At 54.8% G+C, this 24,017-nt stretch overlaps 1 protein-coding gene across 17 annotated transcripts; it reads left to right on the top strand.

Moving 5' to 3' along the window:
• Positions 1 to 23,961, top strand: TJAP1 (tight junction associated protein 1). 17 transcript variants are annotated; one of them, XM_081031309.1, is made up of 13 exons: positions 5 to 32; positions 500 to 647; positions 7,381 to 7,510; positions 9,210 to 9,338; positions 15,810 to 15,907; positions 16,616 to 16,738; positions 18,347 to 18,375; positions 19,127 to 19,288; positions 19,496 to 19,562; positions 19,779 to 19,808; positions 20,579 to 20,686; positions 20,784 to 20,867; positions 21,618 to 23,961. In XM_081031309.1, exons 6-13 carry the CDS (start codon positions 16,643 to 16,645, stop codon positions 22,722 to 22,724), a joined length of 1,683 nt encoding a protein of 560 aa, XP_080887435.1. In that variant the 5' UTR covers positions 5 to 32; positions 500 to 647; positions 7,381 to 7,510; positions 9,210 to 9,338; positions 15,810 to 15,907; positions 16,616 to 16,642; the 3' UTR covers positions 22,725 to 23,961. The 17 variants fall into 17 exon arrangements, with proteins under 17 accessions (XP_080887441.1, XP_080887430.1, XP_080887435.1 ...); XM_081031308.1 differs by lacking the exon at positions 7,381 to 7,510 and having other exon boundaries at positions 16,619 to 16,738; XM_081031299.1 differs by lacking the exon at positions 7,381 to 7,510.
• The last annotated feature ends 56 nt before the right edge of the window (positions 23,962 to 24,017 follow it).

The raw sequence follows: 24,017 nt of genomic DNA, 5'->3' as shown, positions 1-24,017 counted from the left end.
GGCCTGCCCCGCGGCAAGATGGCGGCCTGAAGGTAGCGGGCAGCGGCGGAAAGTTTGTTGTGGGATTGTAGTAGTCGGGCCGGGAGGCTAGAGCTGGGGGTCATCGTGGGAACGCCGGCATGGAGCCGGGGCGGAGGAGGGACTAGCTCCCGGGTGGAGAAGAGGAAACGGAATGATGGGAGGTTGGAGAGAAAATAAGAGGGCGATTGGGGAGGAAGGGAGGGGCCCTGGGATCCAGTGGCAGCCCTGGGGGAGGGGCGGGGGGCCAGGAGTAGGCGTGCAGGCCCTGGAGAAGCGGGATCACGGATTGGAGGGGAGTTTCTTAACCTAGAGAAGCCTGGAGCTTGTGACCGAGGCCCAACTGGCCCAGGCCCGTGGGAGAGGAATGGGTCTTCTCCGTGGAGGAGTGTAGTGGGGAAGCGGGAAAGAGACACCTGGAGGATGCTTGGCAGGTTTGATAAAAGAAAGCACTAACGCCAGCCAAATGACCCTCTTCCAGACTCAGGGTTAGCCTTTCCACAGTTCCTATAGCAGCATCTGCCCCAATTTCAGCTGAAGACTCAGGGGCCCCCGGGACTGGAAGAATCACAGTGGCTGCTTGGAAAGAAGAGGAGGTAGCGACTTGCCCAAGCCGAACCCCAGAGCGGGTAAGGTGGCCTCCGGTGACAGGCTGGCATGCTCCCTGGAGGCAGGATGCATGAGCCCAGTGATGCTGAAAATCAGTTACTCCGAGGAGGGCGCCCTTCTGTAGAGGTTGCCCTTTGTCTGTCGTCCTAAATTAGCGTTCTGCTTAGAGTGCTTGCTGATGTTGAGAGTTGGGTGTAGCCTTGGGCCTGTGTGCCATCCCGCGTGCACACGAACATGGGCAACGGCCTAGAGATCACGTTGAAAATACTTTAACACAGCCCTGTCACAAGCAGTTTCCTACATGCTCCCTGGATCTTATCGTCAACTCCCCATCACATCTTCAGTTTGGTATCCTGCCTGAAGTGGAGACTTGCGCGTGACAGATGGCGGGGAGTCATGAGAAAAAAATAATTCTGATGGTGTTCACTGAACATTTAGGCACCTGCTGTCACCAGCTCCTGCGTTCGCTCTTGCGGCATGTCTGTTTTTTTTTTTTCATCTTTTGGTAAGAAGGGCTCATTAGTGTTCTGTGGGGGTGTGGCTTTGGCAGGTAGGTGGGATCAGAGGACGGGGAGAGGCAGATTGGGGTTAGGAAGAAGAAATCCAGATCAGTTTATAGTAAGAGGTCACGCTGACTGATGTAAAGCTCTGGGAGTGTTGATTACATCAGTCTCTGTTCCTGAGATCCCTGATATTTGAGAGCTGCTTTTCAGTCTAGACCAGTACGGTGATGGGAGGAAAGGATTGTAGAATTTACCCTTTTCTCATCTGGTAGCTTGCTTCTTTTCCTTTGTTTCTCCCCATCAAACCACATTAAACCAACCAACTACAAACAAAAAAACAGTTTCACTAGCCAAACTAAGCATGGCTTGAGAGATAGTGGGCTTGGGGTTGGAGAAGGAAGGGGTCTGGAGCCACAGGGTGCAGTGTATATGGTCCTCACTTCCTTTGATGCCCTGTGGTTATGCCCAAGCCAGAGTTGGGAGCAGGCTTCTTAGTGAATCCTGGTACCGGGCTGACATCTGCTCCATGATTGAACTGAGAGGTTTGGTTTGATCTAGGACACCTCACTAACCATCTCCTGCTCCCCACTCCACCCCCCAAAAAAGTCTGACTCCAGGTAGACCAACCCAACTCACTGTTACTAGGCCAGATTCAATATCTTCAGATACCTCGAGAACTGATGCTATGTAGTTGTGACTCCATTTCTAGAAGGTTAGGAACCTTTTCTTTCTGAGGACAATTTGTGGATGGCCCCTTGGACATGGTGATCAGCCAAGACAGTGTAGTGAGTGCAGAGGTTAAGAGCACTGACTCTGGAGCCAGACTGCCTCGTTCATATCTTGGCTTTGCCGTTTGTAGCTCTGTGAACTTTAAAAATTACATAGCTCTCTGTGCCTCAGCTTTCTCATCAATCAAATCGGTTTGGTAAGAGTACCTTTCTCATAGAGTTGTTGTGAGGGTTAAATAAGTTAATACATTAATATATTTAGAACACTACCTGACCCTCAGTACGTATAGTTTATTATGCTCGTCAGAATTCGGCACTAATGTATGCTTCCTGATCGAACCTGGTGTCTCTCTATGGAGAACCTGTACTGGTTTGGGCTGCTACCCTGATGTTAGAGAGGCAAGGCACAGCTTTTGGATTGTATAGACTTGACATGTAGATTTAAAGTGATGTTAAAATGCCAGTGATTTCCTGTTGGAAGGCTGTAGAATTATCTTTTTTGCAGTTGAGTGATAATAATAATCGTGCTTACTGAGTGCATTTTCTGTGCTTGGCACTGTTGGGAGTGCTTTAAATATATTACCTAATTTTCATAGCAACCCTATGACGTAGATACTATTATCCCCATTTTACAGTTGAGTCAATAGAGGTGCATAGTGGTTAAGTAATTTGCTCAAGGTCACCCACCTAGTAAGTGACAGATCTGGGATGTGAACCCAGGCAATCTGGCGTCAGCCATTGAGTTTTAGATTTTGTTTTTTGGATTTGGTATGAAGTTAACTTTTAAATATGCCTAGTGGCAGTTTGTATCTTTTTGTTTGTTTGTTAGATGTATATTCATGTTGTAGTAGTCATGATTCAACCTGGCCCTTGGAAAACCTTGGGCCTAGGTTGGGTGAGCAGAGTGACTTAGGATCCACCCTAAGTATGGCTTAAAGGTGGGGGCGGAGAGGGGAGGGTGTGTGTGTGTGTGTGTGTGTGTGTGTGTGTGTGTTCATGTAGATGTACATAGAAGGCTTTTGTCTGACTTGGATTACGGATTACTGACATGAACAGTTAAAGTAGCAATCGTGTTAAATTTATAGACAGTCTGGATGCATCTTTCCTTTAAAAATGGCAGGTAGCAACGTACACAGGAAAAAAAGGCATTTTAAACAGTCCCCCCCCCCCCGCCCCCCAGCTTAAGAGGAAGATGGAAAACAAATGTGCTTCTACTTGTGTTGGCTGAGGAAGCTCCTGGCTCAGCGCTCACGTCTTTTTCCCTTTCGCCAGGCAGGAGGCCTGCGTGCGCCTTGGGGCAGAGGTGTGCCAGCGTTTGACAGACTGGTTTTCCTTTGCCCTGTATTTCAGAGTCACTCTTCCCCTCCTTCTGAGTCACGTCCTGTCTATTTTAACTCACCCTCAAGGCCCATCTTTTTCTTCAATAAATGACGCTCCACCCCGCAGCCAGAGTAGGCACGTGCCTGGTGTCTAACCAGATTCCAGGGAATTGGGGGTTCAGGAATGAGGGCTTTCCCTGGGAATTCTGACCCAGCCCTGTGATGAACTTTTCTATTTGTAGTGACACATGTGATTTGAGAGTTAGACAGCATCTGTCAGTCTCGGCTCCCCTCCGCCGTTCACTTAGAAGCCTCCAAGCTCAGGGTAGTGTATTTTATCTTGACTTGGGCTGCAGGCAGCATGCTGAAACGTGTTATCTCCAGAGCGTACACCTTTGTGTTTTGGTAGAAGTCCTCAGACTTTCTGGATTCAGGTCACATTTTAGTAAATGATTAAACTGCAGGGTGAAGTCTGTTGGGTTTTGAGTTGATTCTCCCCCTTTACTGTTTTCTTTTTGTTGTCGAAATCAATTTCTTCTCATAACACCTCTTATTCATGTATCATCTTTGAATCTAAGGCCGTCACATCCTTACCACCACATTCCGAGTGCCAAGGACCTCTGGGTAAAGTGGGCCTTCATTTCTCACTGGATTCAGCCTCTTACCAGCGCTCTGAATTTACCTCATTCTGTCTAGCTCCTGGGCATCTGCTCCAAGTGCTGTTTCTGCTGTCTGGACTGCATTCCCCCTCCTCCCTTTACTTTCCTTTTTGACCTTCACCTCTTAGTTTAAAGGTCACTTGCTTTGGGATCCCGCCCCACCTTTAGTGCCCTTTTCTGTGCTTACTTCTGTTTTAATATGCTGTATTGTATTAGGTTGGTGCAAAAGGAATGGCAGCTTTCGCCATTATTTTTAACCTTTTAAACTGCAATTACTTTTGCACCAACCTAATAATTGCCTGTTTACTTGTCTGATTCTTACAAGACTATAAGTGTCCTTAGAAGACTTAGTGTGTCTTATTCACTGTTGTATTCTTCCATTAGGATGGTGCAGGGCACATAATAGGTGCTTTATAATACTGTGGCGCATGTAGGATGAATGAAATGCGATGGGCAGTCTCTCCCCACTCCAGTCTTATCTTCTCTGCTGCTGTCAAAATTATTTTCCTATAAAAAATGATGTCTCTTCCCTTAGAAGTGCCATGGGTTCCCCTTGTTTCGGTTAAAGTCCATACTCTTGGGCGAGGCATGCAAAAAGATTCTTTATACACCCTGGCCCAAACCCAACCTTGTGTCTAGCCTGAGTGGCTGCCACTCTACTTCATCTGTCCTGTTCTTCATTGCTCCGAAATTTCCTGCTGCTCCTGAACCTGTTATAGCCAGCCATTTCCTTCTCTTCTTCGCTGTGCACTCGACTCTTTTCATAGTGTTCACCCTGTCTCTGAAACTCTGCCGCCCCTAAGACCCAGCTCCTCTGTTACCTCCTGTGGGAAGACTTCCCTGCTTTTCTGTCTTGCTGGTGGCCCCCCAACACTTGGTTTGAACCTGTGTTCTGGCACTTACTATGTTGTATGGTGAGTTCTCTGTTTCCTTGTCCATCTCATTCACTAAGCTGACCCTCCCTGATTGCAGGGAGGGGGTGCGGGGTAGGGGCGGCTGGGAGGGTTGAGCAGGTGTGGGGAGTTGGGAGTGAGGTGAGAGTGTGAGAGAGTCTGATTTTGGAGCTTGGCAGACCTGGTTTCAATCTAGACTCAGCCACTTAGCAGCTGTGGGACTGTGGGCAAGTTACTTAACCAGCAGGATCTCGTCCCTTATAAAATAAGGACGACAGTGTCTTTTTTGCAGGAGTATTGACTATCAGAGAGAATGAGTTTCCCACATATAGCATGGTACCTGGTGTATGAAAAATACTCAGTAAATGTTTGCGGCAGGAATGAATCCCACTGTAGAAAACTCAATGTATAAGAAAAGGCTTTGTTTTAGTCAAGCTAGGATAAGCCTTTTGCTTTCTGCCAGGTGGCCAGGAGCATTTTTGAGGTGGGAATAAAATTGAGAGTCGCCTTTCTTGTAATGAAGCAAAAAAAGGGAGATTGGGGACATCATCAGGGAGTAGCTTGTGCAAAAGATTGTTGATGCTTCTCCGCATTCTTGTGTTGCAGTGACTCCTTTGGTGGAGCTGAGACTGGGGGTGGCCTTGCTGGGCCCAGGTGGGGGGTGTTAGGTGGTGGATTTGTAATGTAGGTAAGGTGGTGGGTGACTGGACGGGGGGTTGGAGGATCCATGTCTCCTGTTGTTCTGTGAACTGCAAAGTGTTGAGTAAAGCTGGTGGACACAGCTAGCCATCAAGGAAGCCTGACTTTTCGGCTCCAGTTTTCTTAGGACTTCGATGACCGTGTGCCACAGAACAGGCTTAACTCAGGTACTCCCCAGAAGTGGGGCTGGTAGCTGAGAGTTGTTATCCTTTCTTTGCCTTTTTTATGTTTAGTGTAGTTGATTGGGGGTGGTCCTGAGGATGCCAGTTCCCAGCAGACACCAAAGGAAGTTGTTTCTAGAAGTCTAGACCTTTTAATTGGATAATGCTGGGTGGTACTCCAGGGGGAGTTTACAATCAGAGGAGGAAGGTGTGTCTGAATTCTCAGGGGAGCAGCCTACTCTCTGCTCCTTAAACTCCTGCCCCCCCCCCCAAGGCGCCCCTCCTCTGGGCCTTCAAAGCACTCATGGAGCTCCAATGCAACTGGCTGTTCACCTGTCTCTCCCCAAAGAGGGGCGAGGCCTTCTATCTCTGAGGCTTCTTAGGGCGGTAGGGGTCTGTTCCTGAAGGCTGAGCATTTGGGGCATACCTAGCAGGTATGGAGCCCTCCTGGTTCTGTGGCCCCACCCAGTCCTTCCTCAGCGGGGTGAAAGCAAAGAGGATCTATGTGGCAGAACCTTTGGAACTCTTAGGAAGGAAGGCCCTGCATAAACAAAATGTGACAGTATTCAAAATAGCGTTACTAATTATTTTTCAGGATTGAGTTAATCTGCCTAATGATTTTTCAGGTGCTTAGCTTCAGCTGCTCCCTGTCCAGCCTTTTTATTAGGTTGGTGCAACAGTAATTGCGATTTTTGCAATTTTTTTTTTAACCTTTTAAACCGCAATTACTGTTGCACCAACCTAATATGTTAATAACATGTCCCTAAGCCAGCAGAACCAGTTAAAAGAGGATGTGAAACACCCCGGTGTATTTTCTTGCTGAGTTAGCATCTTCTAAAAAATCCTTGGCTGCTGGGATTCTCTGTGTTATTCATTAAGCTTCTTTTAGTGCCCCTGTAAGCTGCTTGCTTTTCTGGTTGTATCACTAGTCTTATCTAGGTGTGCTCCAAACTCACAGCCAGGATTTACTACAGTCGTGTTAGTGCCCAGACAGTCAAAAGGATGAAACCAATAGCTAAACGGGGAATGAAAGGAGTTTCACCCCAGCGCTGCTCCTTGTCCTTTGGTTTGGGAGTGCACATTGCAATGTGGTGTGTTCACTGATGGCATCTGGGCAGGAGTGATAAGCTGCATTGTATGTTAAGCAGATTTGGGAGGCGCTTGGACGAACCAGCTGGACTGGATTGTCTTGTGTACTTTTATGCTTTCAAGGGACTGAGTCTCCTGGGCTGGCCATGGGTAGGAAAGAGAGTGGGACCTCTGCTTTGTTAGGTACTATCTCGAAAGTGCCAGGTGTCTGCTCTCGGTGACATTGGGCATCCATAAAAGACATGACACATTGTCGTGGCTTTCCCGTGGCTCCCTCGAGAAGGCAGTTTTCCATGCTTTGCATTGGAGTTGGAATCAGCTTTCTGTCCTGGTTCTGTCTGTGGTCTGAGTCACTTGTCCTCTCTGTCACTTCAAAATGGGAGAACTCGACCTGGTCTGTGAGCCTCACTACACGACAGGGATCAAAGGACATCGAATGGAAGGGAAAATGCTTCCAGAATGATGAAGCACAGTGCACATGGGGGGCTTTGGTCCGTTTATTTAGGAATTGTATGCTTTTATCATAATCATAATGTATGTCCTGGTATAAAATACCAACCACACAGGAAACTATACAAAATAAAAAGTAAAAAGACCCTTCCCCCTGCCCCGTCTAAGCCCTTTCCCTAAGATAGAGAACTAACATTTTAACAACTTAACCATTTATAAGGTATCCTTCTAATCATTTTTCTGTCCTTCTAGACATTCCTCATCATGTATTACCTGTAAAATAAACAAAACGCAATAACAATACAGACTGTTCTTCAGCTTGCTCTGTTCACCTAACAAGTTGCCCAGGGTCGTACTTGAGGAACCTTTGAAGAGCCTGCTTGTAAGCTTCCTTCCCAGCTTGGGGGTTTCCCCTGGGGCTGGCTCCTTGGGAGGGATGGAGGGGCTTTACTACAGGTTCCTGCCACGGTGGCCCCCTGTTCATCTCAGGGATTGTTTATTCCAAGCTGAAACTGTCCAGCAGGAGTGCCCCTGAGTGGGAATCAGGATGGAAATAAGTGCAATATGGGCATCAACATTTCCATGTCACGCCTCTCTCTCCCCTTCAGTCCTCTGTCATCTTTGGCTGGGAAGAGCGTAAAAATTAACCTCTAGTTCAGTGAAGAGAGGGGCCCTGGTTTCTGAGACTTGGATTAGTCAAGTCACTTGCTGCTCTACCTTCTGAAAGCAAACCAGACCCCCCTGGTGTATTTTTATTACTTTAAAATTTCCCTTTTAAAAATTGTAAAATTATCTTTGCTCTGTGGGTAAGGATCCTGAAGGGAGCCTGTCGTGATTTCTTCTCCTTCCAGGGAACACGTCAGAGCCTACAGGAAGAGTAGTCTTTGTCTTCTCGATACTTATCTCACCCTCCACGGCCAGGCCTTGGCCTTTGGAGCTTTGGGGCGGTTGTCAGCAAGATGGAGAACCCAGTGAGCAGGCAGCTGGGGAGCCTAGGGCAGGCGTTTCCTGCCTGCAGTAATTATTAACCCAAGCTTGGGAAACGGCCAGGCCTGTATGGGGGCCAGGGCGGTGGTCGCTGTTCTCCCCTTTCTACCCCGAGTCCTCTCATCATGTGCAGGGCTTTCCAGAAAGGAGGATTCCCTCCCTGTTTATTCCCTGCCAACATGTTGCCCTTCTCTGTGAAGCACAGGCAGTGTTTGCTGATATACTTGCTGTAGCTTTCCTATCCTGCTGAGGATAGAAGGTCACTTCTTGCCTGGTCTCTGGGGCGCCACTGTGGCCGCATTTGCCTTGAGATCTCTAAGCCAGGGTGTGTCACTTCCCTTCGGGTGGTTCTGGAGGCTTCAGAAAGGAGTGTTTTCCTGGGCTGTTCCCGGGCTTGCTGTGATGGGAATGCTAGCGTTTCTGGGCACTGCTCATTCTGAGCCGGTGGACTAGTTAGTCCCTGTTGGAGACGGGGGAGCCTGGCTATAGCATAGCCTTTATCTTTGCTCTGTGGGTTCCTCTGGGGCCAGCTCCCTGGCAAGAGCCACCCCCCTGGCCCTTTCAGAAACTGAAAGGTGGCAGTGTGCTACCCCCTGGCTTGACTGGCCCAGCTCTGAGCTGGGTCACACACTGCCCCATTGTACTGTGCTCGTTGCAGCCTCTGATCCCTGGGCCAGTTCTCTCCCAGCCTCTTTCTTCGGAGCCCTTGGGAGGCGCTGTGATGGACGCTGCTGGCACAGGCATGGCATGGGGGGCAGCGGCAGCTGTGGGTGGCTTTGTTCTCACCACCCAGCTTTCAGGGCTCAGTGTGGCCTGGCAGCCATGTTTGGGTTCTAGGTGAGGAGGGAGCTATGCCCTTGGAAGCAGTGACCCTTCCACAACAGTGTTGACCAACAGTGAGCCTTGTTTCCTGGGGGTTAGTGAGCTGGACTCCCTGGGTGGCAAAGGAGTGCTGCACTTCCCCGCGGCATGATTTCTGGGTGGGAGGAAGCCCCCAGGGGTCTGTAAGTCCAGAGGAGCGTTCCTGTCTGGAGAGTGCAGTGCGTGCCCTTGGGCGTCTGCAGCTTGGCATTCCTTCTGTTCTCTCTTTGCAGCTCCGGAGTGGGGCTGCTCACAAACCAAGCTGTCTGTTTGTATGGAGCGCCTGGAGGGTGTCTGCCATGAGTCTGTCGCTAACCGTGCTAACCGGGAGAGCTGGCTGGTGGGGAGACGACACTCACCCTGTGAGTCTGACCTGGGCCCGCTAACCAGCCCTGGGAGTGCCACCAGCTGTGCTTCTGTCCCCTCTTCCTCTCCGCATCCTGGATGCTGACCTCACGCCATCTCCTCTGCTCCTGGGTCCTCACCACTGGGTCCCCTCCATCTTCCCGGTCTCCTTACTGTGGGTGGGGATGGGCCCCTGTCACGGCCAGGAGAGGAGGCTTTCCTGAACACAGCCACCTGCCCAGCTGCCAGCCTGCTGCCAGCCTGCCCCCCAGGCTTTCTTAGAACTGGTAGCGTAGCTATTTAATCTGCTTTTAGCACCACAGCGTTAGACTCTCCCTCGGTTCACGTGCTGTTTCTTTTTCATGCCTCAGACACAGATGGGAAATTTCTTCTAGACTAAATAGTTTCCTCCCGTTTTTAAAAGGGGAAGATTGGGTGGTGTCCCCATTATCCTCACCCCAGTGTAATAATTTAGGATCAGCTGCAGGGTTCTCCTTGGGGTTGGGGAGGTTGAGGAAAACCTTGGCTTGGTCGTGGGAAATTCCCTGGGCAGAAGAGTGAAGTTTCTTAAGCTGAACGCTGGAGCCCAGGACCAGGTACCCATCTGAGTCCCATTGGTGACTGTCTGGGAAGTGGAGTGGGTGGGGTTACATGTCTGGAGCTTTAGGTGGACTTTAGCCGAGAAGAGCTGGGTAGGGCGCCTCAGGCCGAGGGGGCAGGACCCAGCTTTGGACTCCACAGTGGGCCTAGGACAGGCCCTGGCCTCAGATTGGGAGACTGACGAACAGCCTGCCATGGAGAGCTTCCGCCAAACTCCCTTCTCCCTCTAGACTTGGAAGGGACTAGGGGGTCCGGAGATAACGGGAAGGCTGATTGCTTGGAGCAACCTGGTTGTCTGCACAGGTGATTCTTTCGCCAGCCTCTCGGCAGTGCAGTATGGGGTAGGCTGGATAGGGAAGCTTGTGGCCCTCCCACTGGGTGCTGTATCCTTGGGCTCGGAGTGCGAAGGCAGGGGGCTGCTTACTACGTGGGGTGGGAGTGTGTAAATGTGAGAGCCGGTAGGTGCTGCTCGCACATTCAGGGACCCTGAGTAGGGAGTTAGCAGGTGGGAGGGGTTGGTGGCGTGGCTCTGACCAGGAAAGCCAGAGGGGACTAGAGTGCAGCCTTAGTTCAGGGCCACCCCTCACCTTGCCCTTCCTTAGGAGAGGGCATGGGGAACTAATCTCAAGTACTGGTTATGATCGTGGGGATTTGGGGGCTCTCTCTTTGCTGAGGGAGGTTTGGTTTACTTGGGTCATCATCAGTAATCTTCAGCCCCTTAGTTCCTGTCCGGTGTTTGCTGGGATGAGGTTGGCTGATAGACTTGAGGCGTTTGCCCAGGAGGGGAACCAGGTGAGTGCTCAGGCCACCAGTGCCAGCTCTGAGTCCTCAGGACTCCTCTGTGGCAGACTTGTACCCACCCATTTGGGCTTTTAAAAACTTGTCAGCCTGTTCCACTTAAAGCAGGCACAAGGCCAGGTCAGGGCCAGTGTGTCCCAAGAGGGTGAGGTTGTACCTGCCCAGAGGGGTGGTAGGCAGGGCTGCTGGAGGGGCAGCAGGGCTGGTCTGGGCACAGACTGGCATCTTGCAGCCTAGTCATCAGCCCAGAGCAGAGCCTGCGCAGGCCCCACCCCGTGAGCTGCTGGCTGCTTGCCTGCCACGCGCCCAGGATTGCTGAGGGCTTTGCTCATGTAGCTCAGGAACAGCTGCATGCCGGAAACGGGGGGGCTGGTGGGCCAGCGGGAGGGGCACCTGGGGGTCAGTGCAGGGAAGGCTGAGCCCCGCCAGCTCGGGAAGGATTGGCTCTCTGTGCTGGGGGATGTTCTGCTGTTCACTAACGGTCCAGTTGGACACAGGCTGTATTAATGGTGGTGGGGACCCTGCCCGGTCACCTAGTTACAGGGCTGGCCCTTGCAGGGTGATGGTTTCTGTTTCTGGGGCCTCAGTTGGAGGCAGAGCCTGGATGTCAGAGGCTTGGGAAGCAACTGGACTTGCATGGCAGGGGCATAGCCTGCTCCCAAAGGCGCGGCTTCCTCCGGGCTCGCAGTTAGAGACCATGTCCACGGCTGATCGCTGGGGACAGTGCCTGCAGGGGCGGCGCGAGTCCCTGGGTGATGAGACCTTTGTGTTTCACTAGTTGATTAGGGTTTTTAGGAAGGGCTGTATTTATTTTTATTATTTATTTATATCCTTGGGTTCCCAGGGAATTAAGGCAGCATACCATACCGCTGGAGTAGTCTGGAGAGGGGCTGGTTTTCCTTTCATTTTAAAATCGGTAGTGATTGCTGACTTCCGTTTGACGTTTTTGGGGTGACTTATGAAGAAGACCTTTAATGATTTCGGTGGTGAAGTGTGGACCCTTCATGATTGAGAAGATCGGTTGGGTTCATTGAGCCCTCACGGTCCCCCACTTACTTGATTCAGTGACAGCTGTGAGCAGAAAGGCCTCTCATTAGGTTTGGAAATGGTCTGAGCCCAGATAAACTGTTGGAGCCATAATTTCTTAATGAGAGCATGGGAGAGCGGGTAGGCAGTTGGTCTTTCTAGGGCAGAGCTGCTGAACCGGTGTGGAGGGGGTGGCTGGAGCCCTCAGAGGATGCTTGGATCTCTCTTCTTCTCCTGTGCCCTTGACTTTGCCCTGGGCCTTGGGCAGACCCACAGAAAGGGTGCAGAAGGAAATGACAGGGCGTCCTTGGCTCTTGGGCTTCAACCTTTTTTCTGTACCACCTTGTGAATGTTTGCTGGGAGTAGGAGTGAGGCTAGTGGTTTGGACAGAATCCAGCTCCTGAAGAAGTTTCTCCTTATCCTGCTCCATCTCCAGCAGCGGTGACCCCTTACCACCGCCGCCGAAGCCCTGCTCACATACTCCACATCCATAAAAGGGAGCAGGTAGGAGTCCCATCTCCTGGTTAAAGAGGTGCTTGCAATTTTTTGGTCCTTTGATGAAAGGATACTACTCAGCCAACTTCTGACACACTTTTCTCCTAGTGTCTCTCTCTGTCTACACTCTCTGCTCAGCTGTTCAGTGGGTTCACAGAGCCGGTTCACTGTGCGTGCGAGGCCCATTGCTAATGAAAGCAGACTTTGTTCTCCAGAGGCAGCTAATCATGCCCCATGGGCTGTAATCAGGGAGAAGGTATTTCATACAGGGCAGGCGGCAACAGGCGGCCTGCGCCGACTGGCAGATTGCAACATGGCAATTAGGACGCCATCACCCCCCTCTCCACCCCAGCAGATTCAGGGCTGAGTCTCTCCTCCACACTGATTTTGAATAAGTGAAGAATGAATATTACTCAGAAGAGGAAGGAGGAGGTGGGGTTGGTGAGGGCTGAGGAGAACTGCTTTGTCTTCTCCCCTCCCTCCCTGAGATGAGGAGGGTTTCCTGCTGCTCTGAGTGTCTCCCTCAGGCCTGTAGGTCCAGCCCCAGAAACCTCAGGCCCGACTGGGTCAGCCAGAGCTTTCGTCCTTGGCGTCAGCCTTTCTTCCATAGCGCAGCCCTTCTGTAGTACAAACCCAGCCTATGATCTGGTGTCCCCACGTCCTTACTCATCTGTCCTTGAAGCTCAGGTAGTTTGGGAGTGGGATTCTTTCTTGTCAATTTCTAGACCTTCCAGAAGACCGTTGTCTTGGTGGTGCCCCGGAGCTAGCGCAGCATGAAGAAGCCAGGCGGCCCCTGAGGCTGCTGACTTGCTCGTCGTAGCCCATGGCCCATGCTGCGCAGTCCAGCTGCTTTCCCTGAAGGCCTCCTTTTCTCAACACAGGGTTGGGAGCCCTCCTTGGGCAGAGACACTCCAAGGCCACCTGGGAACCTCTGGTGGCCAGTAGAGACATGTGGCCAGTAGAGGCTGCACCTGGTAGCTGGCACTCATGGTGGGATGGCTCTGCTGCCTTTCAGCTTACCTTTCATGTTCTCCCAGCTTGTGGGCCTCGTGTCCAGCTGCTTCTCGTCTTGTTCTCCACGGCACCTGGCATCGTCTCACTCCTGGGTCTCTGAACACTTCTCTGTAACACTTCCTGTCAGGGAGAGCGGCCTGCCAGGCCCACTGTGTTCCTGTTCAGTGCTGGAATTGTGGGCCCCTAAGGGCTGTTTCTGGGGCACTTCGCAGATCTGAGGAGTTGGAGCAAGGGGCCCTGACATGCACTAGTGTTTTTGGACACGGGGCAGGGAGTGGCACAGACTTTCCCTCATGGACTTGTCCTGGGGGATACTGCAGGCTCCCTGGTGGACCGTCTTCCTAAGGTAACATCGCCTTCTGCTGCCCAGTGGGAGTGGCTCCCCTCCCTGTGGCTAACGTGCCTGAAAAGAGTAGGCTCTGGCTGGGAGAGAGAACCCACCCCCTGCCCCTCGCCCCGTCTCCCGCCATTCATCCCAGAGAGCCCGTGTCTGCATGTACTTGGCATCTCGCTGCCAGGCACAGCCACATTGAGCCCCTCAGCAAGCCAGACCACCTGGCTGTGGAAGCCCTGGGAGTGGGGGCTTGACGTCAGGACGAGCTGTAGGAAGTGTGGCAACCAGAGCTAGGCCTGGAGTGTGGCGTGAGGCCACTCTCCCTACGGGGAGAGTTACCAGATACCTGTGTGTGTCCCTGTCCTCCCTGCCCACCCCCCGCCCGTACACGTGTCCTGGTACCTAAAGGACATGCGAGCATGGGCAGGAATAGGGGTAAGGAAGAAAAGAAGTGGCTGAGAATAAATGGGGCTACACAGAGGGGCCTGTGGGGAGCAAGGGGCTACTCAGCTGATGGGGTCAGGTCGGGAAGGGAGAGGAGCCTAGCTTCTCCATCGAGAAGGGGAGAAGGCAGTGGCCAGCTTGGGAGCCTGCCCTGGGTTTTATAGCATCTCTTTGGCTACCTGTGTTTCGGGCTCTACCTCTTTTCCAGCTCACATACACCCCACCCCACCCCATTTACACCCTCTTGAGTATCAGCCCTGGTACCCAGGTTTGCTTGGAACTTTCTGGGCCTCTCCTCCAGGCCATAGGCGCTCTCACCCTGGAGGCCTGTGGAGGCGTAGCCCCGGGGAACCTGTGGGGTGACTTGTTTGCTCCCCACACCCCAGGAATGTACTGTCCTTTCAGGCCCACCTGGATTCCTGCTCAGGGAGTCAGCCCAACCCAGCATGCTGCTTGTGCCCTGTGGGGACACGTTTTGCCTCACCGTCAAAGGGGCGGAGTTTGGCGGCTCGTGCCTGCTGTCACGCCTTCGCTCCCCCAGAACCCCAAGCCAGAGACCAGGCTGCCCAGACAGGAGGGAGGCCACTCCTGCGTTCCCGCCCTCTCTACCCCCTCACCATTCTTCCTGCCTCAGGCCCTGTTGGAATGTGACAGGAGTCATGGCCAGGGCATGTCCCAACAGCAGGAATACACGCTTCAGCCCGCTAGGCTTCCCTCAGCCTCCAGCTCTGCTTAGGTGGATGGCAGTGGGAAGATTGTTTATGCCCAGAAGGCCACCTGAGGTTATTACTGCCTCCGCTGGTCCCTGTGGCGGCTGCTGCCCCCATGCTGCAGCTCCGCTTATTACAGGTGAGGGCAGAACCCCCAAGAAGCTGGAGGGGAGCAGACAAGTCACTCAGTCCAGCCAGCTCGTGCAGAGGAGACGCAGGCTTATTCAGTGAGGAAGGGCCACACGGGGTGGCAGAGTCCTCACTGAGCCTGGAACCCAGCTTTCAGCCCACCCGTGTTTTCTACACCAGTGTTTCTCAACCTTGGCTCTCTAAGCCCTGTGTGCGGATGATTCTGTCGTGCACGCTGTCCTGTGTGTTACAGGATATTTCGTAGCAGCCCTAGCCTCTGCCCACTAGGTGATAATAGCACCCTCCTGTTGTGATAACCTGAAATGTCTTTAGACATTTGCCAGAAGGGGAAGAAAGGGGACCACAGTCTCCCTGTTTGGGAACCGTCGTTGCTCCAAACTGCCGCCTTTTCAAGCTTCCTGTCCTAGACCCACCCCTCTTCATCACAGAGTCTATTGACCACTGCACACAGAGGTAGTCGTTGGGCTCCTGGAGACATTGCCAGGAGCTTTCTCCCCAACACTTTCTGGTATCTCTCTAGGCTTTTTCCTGGTATTCTCTTCTGCGATCCATGTTCTCCAAATCTCTTAGTTGTTTCCAGACTCTGAAAAGCCTGGGAGACGAGCAGGACAGACATGGGGTAGAATCGGGATAGGACAGGACCAGACCCATTTCCAAATTGGGCACGTGGGTAAGCGGAGCCCATGAACACGCGCACAGGTGTACATGTGACAGTGCTTCACGGAGAATGGCAGGTGCCCCGTGCTTCCCATCCTCTCCCGCCTCCACCACGCTCCCCTCAGACTCCCTGTGCTGTAGCTTTCCTGGCTCGCTCTTCCTGGGGGGCCTTCCAGGTCCCAGACTGGGCAGGCCGGCCTGTAGCACTGACAGAGGCGGCTGACACCTGGTTTCCACTTTCTTCCCTTCTCTGGTTTCAGGAGCTGTTGACCAGAGGAAGTGGAGGGGCTGTGGGATGCGGAGAGCCGAGGGCTAATTCCCTGACAGCGGAAAGGAGCGAGCTGCCGACAAACAGACGGTATGTCCCTGTGAGGCCTGTGCCCCCCCCCGCCTCCCCCCTCCCTGCCGTGTGGCTCTCTTCTGGGGAGGCTGGCAGGGGAGGCAGGCAGCTTGGCTCCTCTGGGTCGGGGGCTGGTGAAAAGAGAGTGGTGTAGCTGGGGGGCTTGGCCCTCAGGGCTCTCTCGAGCTTGGGGACCCCCACTGAGGATCCTCAAACCCTTATTCTGGTTATAATTTTTTTAAGCTAACCTTTATTGACTATTTCTTGAGTACCAGGTACTGATCTTAGTGTTTTACATAGTTTTCACAACAACCCTATGAAATTCGTGCTGTTCTTCCCCAAATTTGGAGTTGAGGAATCAGATCCATGGAACAGTTTTCCCTCCGAGGCCACCTTCTGATCCCCGAGGCCACCAAGAGAGTGGTGGGCTGCCCGTCAGACTGCAGACTCCGCGGGCACAGTCCACTCTCCCTGGTGCCCAGGCCCTGGGCCCTGCCTTTCCCATCCCACTCCTGTGTTCCCATTGGACCCAGGCCCCTCCTGCACTCTCCTGACTCCGTGGGCACCCACACACCAGAGTCCAGCCCTTCTAGTGGCCCCAGCAACGTCCAGGCCCATTTGCCTGCCGGATGGCTCCTCCCTATGTCCCCGTTGCCGTCCTTTCCCCACAGTCCAGAGACCTCTTGCCCTCATTTCTGAGCCTCCACCTTCCTTGCTTGCCCTCAGCAGGTCGAGGCGCCCTCACCTCCCAGAATGACCAGTGCAGCTCCTGCTAAGAAACCCTATCGTAAGGCACCCCCCGAGCATCGGGAGCTGCGGCTGGAAGTTCCTGGCTCCCGGCTTGAGCAGGTCAGCAAGACGGTACCTACCCTGGCTGGCGGAACCGGGCCCCTGAGGTTGGGTGTCTGGCAGACTTCTCCCACCTGAGGGGGCTACTGCCCCTCCCCCGAGTTGGGGTGAAAGTATGGCATTGCTGATAGCACCTGGGGTGTCCTAGCTGCAGCAGTGCTGGTGGGGGCAATGTGGGCTCATGGGGGGCAGCTGTGAGCACATGTCCACATGCCAGGGAGCCCCTGAGTCGTGGTAGCTCAGCAGAAATGATCCCATGCACACAGTATTGCCCTTCCTGCAGGAGGCAGCCCACCAGATTGTGGGGTCCCAACCTGCCAGGGGCGGGGACTCTGGCTCTCCACTAGTGGAGAAGAGCCGTCCAGCCTGCGGCCCCTCTGGGGGCTGTTGGGAGGCTGTGCTCCAACTGCTTTCACCCGACCAGCTGTTCCTCACTGACCCTCGGAAGGAAGTCCGGTCCTTCCTCCAGCTTTGCTTTGTTTGGCTCCCATTTGTGAAATACGTGCTCCCGGCGGGGAACCGTGTCAGGTTTTAGGAGGCCTCCAGTCAACTGCAAATCATTTTCTAAATCAGTTGTCCTCCCTCATTAAGCTCACCGACGGGAGGAAACGGGTATTGGAGTGGTTTATTCTCCTTGCTGTCGTGTTGCAGCCCCAGGAGTGCGCTTCCAGAATTGAGAGAGAGGTAGCACACGCTGAGTGTCAGGCGTGCCATGGCCACTTTGGTCAGCGTCCGGGCAGAAATGCGATGACTCGCCCATTTCAGGTCAGGGAACATTACATAAAAAGGCCAGGTATTGTGTGAGGTGCCTTGCCCTGGTTTTGTAGATGCAGACACGAAGGCTGAGCAACGATCATATAACCAGCGTGTGGTAGGAAAGGAGCAAATCCAGGTGTCGGTGGCTCCAAAGGCCACCCACCTCCTTTGCCTGCCCCGACTGATGCTTGAAGCAGTCGGCTCTGTTTGGAGTGGGACCCTGGACATTGCCCTCTTGCCATCACAGGTGCCCCCTCTGCCTTGGGTGTGGCCAAGCTCTGACTCTTGGGCTGTGACCAGCGTGGGCTTTGGGGCGGTTGGGCGTGAGGTTCAGAGCGAGACAGGACACTTCACTCCTGTGGGACTGGATCCGCCCAGAGGCTCTCCTTCATGTTCCTGCCGAGTCTCTATGACGGCCTGATTCTGCCTCATTGTCAGAGCTGGGAACCCTACTATAGCTCAGCCCGATTCCTTCACTTCTCTGGAAGGTCTCTGCCATGCCTGTGGGGTCACCAGGGTCCCGTGAACAGCTGAGAGTCTCTCTTTATCCCTGGGAGAGGCAGCATGGGTAGCAGAACTTTAGTAGCTGGCTCTGGGCTTAAGAGACGGATTAGAGCTGGGTGAAGGTTGGAAGGGGTTTGTGAATCTTCTGGTTGGCATGGGAGAAAGTAATCTAGGCTTGTCTGGCCATTACTGGATTGCCTCCATCTCTGCAGGGCCCTGCAGCCCACTTCTGCTGTGAGAGTCTTTGGGCTTCAGACATGGCCCTTTCCAGGGCTCTTTGGAGGGTGGGCCAAGCAGGAGGCCAGTGGTCCAGAGCTGAGCCTTAAGCTTCTGTTCTTTTGTGCCCAGGAGCCCCTGACTGACGCAGAGAGGATGAAGTGAGTACCTGCCCGAGAGCCCGCCCGGCCTCACCTCAGTCCCTTTTAGCTCCAGGCGAGGCTATTGGTATAGTTGAGCTTTTCCTGGGATTAGGTAGAGGTAAAGGTTGGGTTGGGGTGGGGTGTTTTAGGGACTCTGGGAGGAGGCTTGATGTTGTGGATATTCCTTATAGAAAAAGGTTTTGTTCCATGGGCTCCAGGAGAACCTGGAATGAAGGAAGGGATGGCTCTGAGGGCCTGCTCTTACCAGCGAGCCCTTCACCAGGTCCTGGCCGTCCTGTGCCAGCTGCCTCCCTGCAGCCCTTTCTGTCAGCCACGTGAGGCCTCCGGAGAGGAGTGCAGTGCTGGGCTGGATTTCCAGGAAATTAATAATGAAGCAGCCTGACTGTGCAGTGGGGAAACTGGAGCTGGGGGGCCTGGTGGCCGGCTGGCTTGGGCTGTAACCAGAGACAGCCTGGGAGTTGTACCCCCACCCAATCCTGTCTTCTCATTCTTCTCCAGTGGGGGGTGGGGATTGCACTGCCCTCTACCATCTCCTCTTCCTCCCTCAACCCTCCAAGCCAGGCTGTGTTCTCAGGGCCAGTGGCCTATGGAATGCTGCCCCAGGCTCAGGCTGAGTCTCAGGGAGTCCCCTGCCCCCAGCTGCCCATCCTCATGTCATCCCCACTCCCTTTCTGAGCCCAACCTAGGGCTCCAGGGCTGGTCCTTCCATCTCTGATGCCCCTCTGCCCTTGACCCCTCCCCCTGCCAGGCTGTTGGAGCAGGAGAATGAGGAGCTTCGCAGGCGCCTGGCCTCGGCCACCAGGCGCACCGAGGCCCTGGAGCGTGAGCTGGAAATCGGGCAGGACTGCCTAGAGCTGGAGCTGGGCCAGAGCCGCGAGGAGCTGGACAAGTTCAAGGACAAGTTCCGCAGGTATGGGAAGGAAGGGCCAGGACACACATGCATGAGTCTCCCCATTCATAGGGGTTGGCTGGAAGAGGCCTCGGAGATCGTCTGATTCTGATGAGAAAAAATTCTGGGAAGAGAATGACTTGCCCAAGATCCCTTGTCAGGGAGGTACTGAGCAGGGGCTGAAACACAGGGTCTTGATCCAAGCGTCTGCCTTGTATCCTTCCACAGGCTGCAGAACAGCTACACGGCTTCCCAGAGGACCAACCAGGAGCTGGAGGACAAGCTGCACACGCTGGTAATCTGTCCAGGGCGCCGCGGGGCGGGCCCTGTGCTCAGTCAGCAGAGGGCTGCGCCGAGGGGGTGCCTTCTGCCCTGGGGCCTGGGGAGGGGGCGGGGTGGGGTGCGCACTGCCGTGTGCTGTGCAGTCAGGACTGTCGTAATGCTCACACTGTTTCTCTTCTCTCCTCGTCTTCCCCTCATGCTGCCACCGCTGCTGCCGCTCTCCTCTCAGGCCTCTCTTAGCCACAGCTGGATTTTTGCAGTTGCGTCTGAGTTTGTGTGTCTCCTCCCTTGCCCTGGCCGTCTCCTCCACTGAGACCTGGGGTTGCCGGGGCCCTGTTCCTTTCCCTCTGCCCACTGCTGTCCTCTTCCTTCTGTGAGGCCCGTTCAGTACTCGGTGCCTCCTTCCTGGGGGACAGCTGGGAGCCTGCTCTTGGCTTGGGCAGAGGTACTGATTGATGTCACCACTGAACACGAAGAGCTTCTCAGTTGCAGTGGCAGCAAGCCCACGCCATTGCGGGGAGGGGGCTGTGGATCCCGCCCGTGAGCTGGAGAGCAGAAGGCTGCTTTTGAGCCTGCAGTGCCCTCCCTGCTCCATGAGATAATCTCACAAGCTCCCCAGCTGCCACCCAGCCCACTCCCTCTTCCCTCTTCCTAGCCTGAGCCTGGAACAATGACATACATAGGCTTCAGTGCCTGGGTGTGCACAGGTCTCGCCTCTCGGGACCAGCTGCCTTGACTCGTGCGTAGAACTCCTTGAGTTCCCTCAAGGGACGGGCAGCTCTTATCGAGGCCTCGGTCCTGGGCCCACAGCAGCAGGTCATGCGCAGAAAGCCCCCGTCCACTGTTACCCCGAAGAACAGGAGAGCTGTCTGGTCTCCTTCTGTCTGTCCATCCTCTGTCTCTGTTCCGTCTGCCTTGGCTGCCTTAGCACCTGTGGCCTCCTGTGTCTCTGGGCTGGGAGGAGGGGAGGAGGAAGAGGAAGGGTTGGCTGGGGTGTGAGCTGGGTTCACCCCAAGTCTCGTGCCTCAGATCAAGAAGGCGGAGATGGATAGGAAGACCCTGGACTGGGAGATTGTGGAGCTGACCAACAAGCTGCTGGATGCCAGGAACACCATCAACCGGCTGGAGGAGCTCAACGTGCGTGCGCCTGGGGGCTGCCTCGCCGCGCTGGCTCTGTGCTGGGCCGCCCGCTCCCCTGGCCAGGGCTGGGCTCTGAACCACGTTGTATCTGCAGGAGCGGTACCGGCTGGACTGCAACCTGGCTGTACAGCTGCTCAAGTGCAACAAGTCCCACTTCCGCAACCACAAGCTGGCTGACGTGAGTGCAGCGCCCTCTCCGGCAGGCCAGCCCAGCCTTTCCCGCGCGCCCCGAACTCGTTTCTACGCTTCTCCCCCTCCTCCCGCCTTTACCCCTCTCTGCTTTGTCTTCCCTCGCCCCAATGTCTCCTCTCAAGCCAGTCAACTTTGCCGCTGGGGAGTGTCCTGGGTGCTCTCAAGGGCCCATTACCAGGGCTGGGAGCTGCCCTTTGGTGTTTTGGGAACAGAGACAAGGAGAGAGGGACTCAATTTCAGGAGCCCCGACAGGAAGGGGGTGTGGGTGGGGCAGAGCTATCAGCCATGAGAATATTGGGAGGATTAGGCCCAACTGACTCCCTTACCCCAAGGGGCAGACTCTAGACCCCGGAGCCAGAGGCCCCAGGGGCCTGCACAGGGAGTGGCGGTATTCCCAAGGTCACTATAGATTCTCAAATGTATGTCGCGTTTGGGCAGAAGCTACTGCTAAGATGCGGGGGATAGAAGATTGAGAGTTCTTGTGCCTTAGCCCTGGTTCTGGGTTCAGATCCGGGCTGTGTTAATCAAAAGCTTCAAGGTACTCTGCCCCCTGCTAAGTCTGTTTATCCATGAAATGGGGGGGTGCCTTGGCGTGCTGCCAGCAGAGCAGATAGCAAGTGCGGGCACGGAGCGATGCTTGTATGTGGTAGCCATGATTTTTGCCACGATTTTTGCAAACTGTCTTAGGTTGAGATCATTCATGTCTCCCTTCCCTTCTCTTGTTCCTTTACTCCAGCTGCCCTGTGAGCTACAGGACATGGTTCGGAAACATCTGCACAGCGGTCAAGAGGCTGCCAGCCCAGGCCCTGCCCCCAGCCTGGCACCGGGGGCAGTGGTACCCACCTCGGTCATTGCCCGGGTGTTAGAGAAGCCCGAGTCTCTGCTGCTCAATTCAGCGCAGTCAGGCAGTGCTGGGCGCCCCTTGGCTGAGGATGTCTTTGTGCATGTCGACATGAGTGGGGGTGCCCCAGGTGACCCCGCCAGCCCCCCAGCCCCGGGCAGCCCCACCCCCCAGCCCAATGGGGAGTGCCGCCCTCTGAGCACTGCTGGGGGCTCCCCGGATGAGGAGCTGCCCTTGCCCGCGTTGGAGAAGCTGAGCCCCTACCCCACCCCGTCTCCACCACACCCGCTGTACCCCGGCCGCAAGGTAATCGAGTTCTCCGAGGACAAGGTGCGAATCCCCCGCAACAGCCCGCTCCCCAACTGCACCTACGCCACCCGCCAGGCCATCTCCCTGAGCCTGGTGGAGGAGGGGAGCGAGCGGGCGCGCCGCAGCCCAGCGCCCAGCAGCCCGGCCTCAGCCCGGGCCTCGCCCCGGCACCAGCCCCGCCCCGTGCCCCCCGCGCTCAGTGCCCCCGCCAGCCCCGCCAGCTCCGAGGAGGACCTGCTGGCCAGCTGGCGGCGGGCATTTGTGGACCGCACCCCGCCGCCGGCCGCCGTGGCGCAGCGCACAGCCTTCGGACGGGACACGCTCCCTGGGCCGCAGCGGCAGCTTGCTCCCAGCCCCACTGACAGGGTTGAGGAGGCTCTGGCACCTTCTTCCCCACCGGCTGCGAGAGGGCTTTTACTGCCAGCAGACCCTGACTCTGGGCTTCCCAGGGAAGACGAAGAGGAAGAGGAAGAACTGAACCTGCCCCTCAGCCCCGAGGAGGAACAACAGACGCTGCTGCCCAGTGACAGTGGCACAGAGAAAGGGGCTGGCACGTGCCACACCGAGGGCAGGGCCTGGGCGCTCCCCAGCGCCAGCCGTCCTCAGCGCAGCCCCAAGAGGATGGGGGTGCACCACCTGCACCGCAAGGACAGCCTGACGCAGGCCCAGGAGCAGGGCAACCTGCTTAACTAGGCCCCGCCTGCCTTCCCGCCATGCTGCGCTGGGACTGCAGCTCAGGGTCCCGCCGCGGCCCGAGCCCTTGCACAGCCGCCTTCCAGGCCTGCACAGCTCGGTTCCGTGCACGGAGGGCCAGGCGGGCCACCCCAACCCTTTCCGCTGCATTGACTGTGACCTGCACCCCTCGCCCATGGTTTTTCCCTTTTCTTCTTGGAATATTTATTTTCCAAAGGTAACATGCAGCCGGGGCTTGAGACCTGTCTTCAGATCAGCCCAGTCCAGACCGGGCTGTTCCAGGGAGCCGAGGGCTTTATCGTATCAGTGTTCAGCCACCATCCTCCTTTCCCAGCCATGAGTTTTGGTTTTGTGGGCAGGGTATCATTGGGATTATTAACTTCTAATTTCTGTTTTCTATTAACCTTTCTGTTTTCTGCCTGTTTCCCTCTCCCCACAAATCCTCTGCACAAGCCGTTGCCTTCAGGGGGCCTGGCACAGTGGGCCCTCGGGGTGAGGGAGGGGGCTGACTCAGGGCTCCCCTCAGCTATTTCCTTTCCCCCTTCTGGAAGGGAGTGGACGGTGGGACTCGGGGGCCTCCAGGTGGGGCTCTCGGTGGGGCCTGCCCCCCTCCCAACCTTGACCTCGACTGTTACTCCCAGCTTTGGGAAAATTTTCACATCGATGACTATTTTAAAATTAAATAAAACTATTTTACTGGTATGGCTTAATATGTCTATTAATGACCTTCCTTCTGCTATTCTCCCCATTCTTGAGTATTCCCAGTGCCTGTGATACCCTACGCTTTGCTAGTGACGCCTGTGCTCCCTCTGCCTGGGGCTTCCTGGGCTCAGAGCATCAGGCAGTGGAAGAAGGTGTACCTCAAGGAGCCTTGACAGGGCCCCCGAGTCTCCCCTTGAGGTAGAGTCCAGGCCAGCCCAGCTCTGGTATATAACCAGCTCTGGTATATAACCATATACTTTGGTTATGTCCTTATGGGGCCTGTGTAAGGTGTCACCTCAGAACCCCAGATCCTAGAAGTCCGAAGCCTGAGCCAGACCTGTTTGGGACTTTCCGGGGCCCGAGGACACTTTGGCTGTGGGACGGCACTGCCCCCTACAGGTGCCTAATGGTATTTCCAATTCCTCCCCTACTGCCGGCCCCCAGTGACCACAGCCACACGCCAGGTTGTAGAGTTCATAAAATCTCTTCCGAGCCAGCGGGCTGCAGCCAGACCTGCCAACAAGTCCAGAACCACTGCTTTGAGTTCAAGTACCCCCAAGGCTGTTGCTCAGTCACAGCTTCCAGAGCCTC

Source organism: Rhinolophus hipposideros (assembly GCF_964194185.1).
Source record: "Rhinolophus hipposideros genome assembly, chromosome: 3".
Lineage (NCBI taxonomy): Eukaryota > Metazoa > Chordata > Mammalia > Chiroptera > Rhinolophidae > Rhinolophus > Rhinolophus hipposideros.
The sequence above is the reverse complement of the archived record's forward strand: the minus strand, read 5'-3'. Positions and strand labels throughout refer to the sequence as shown.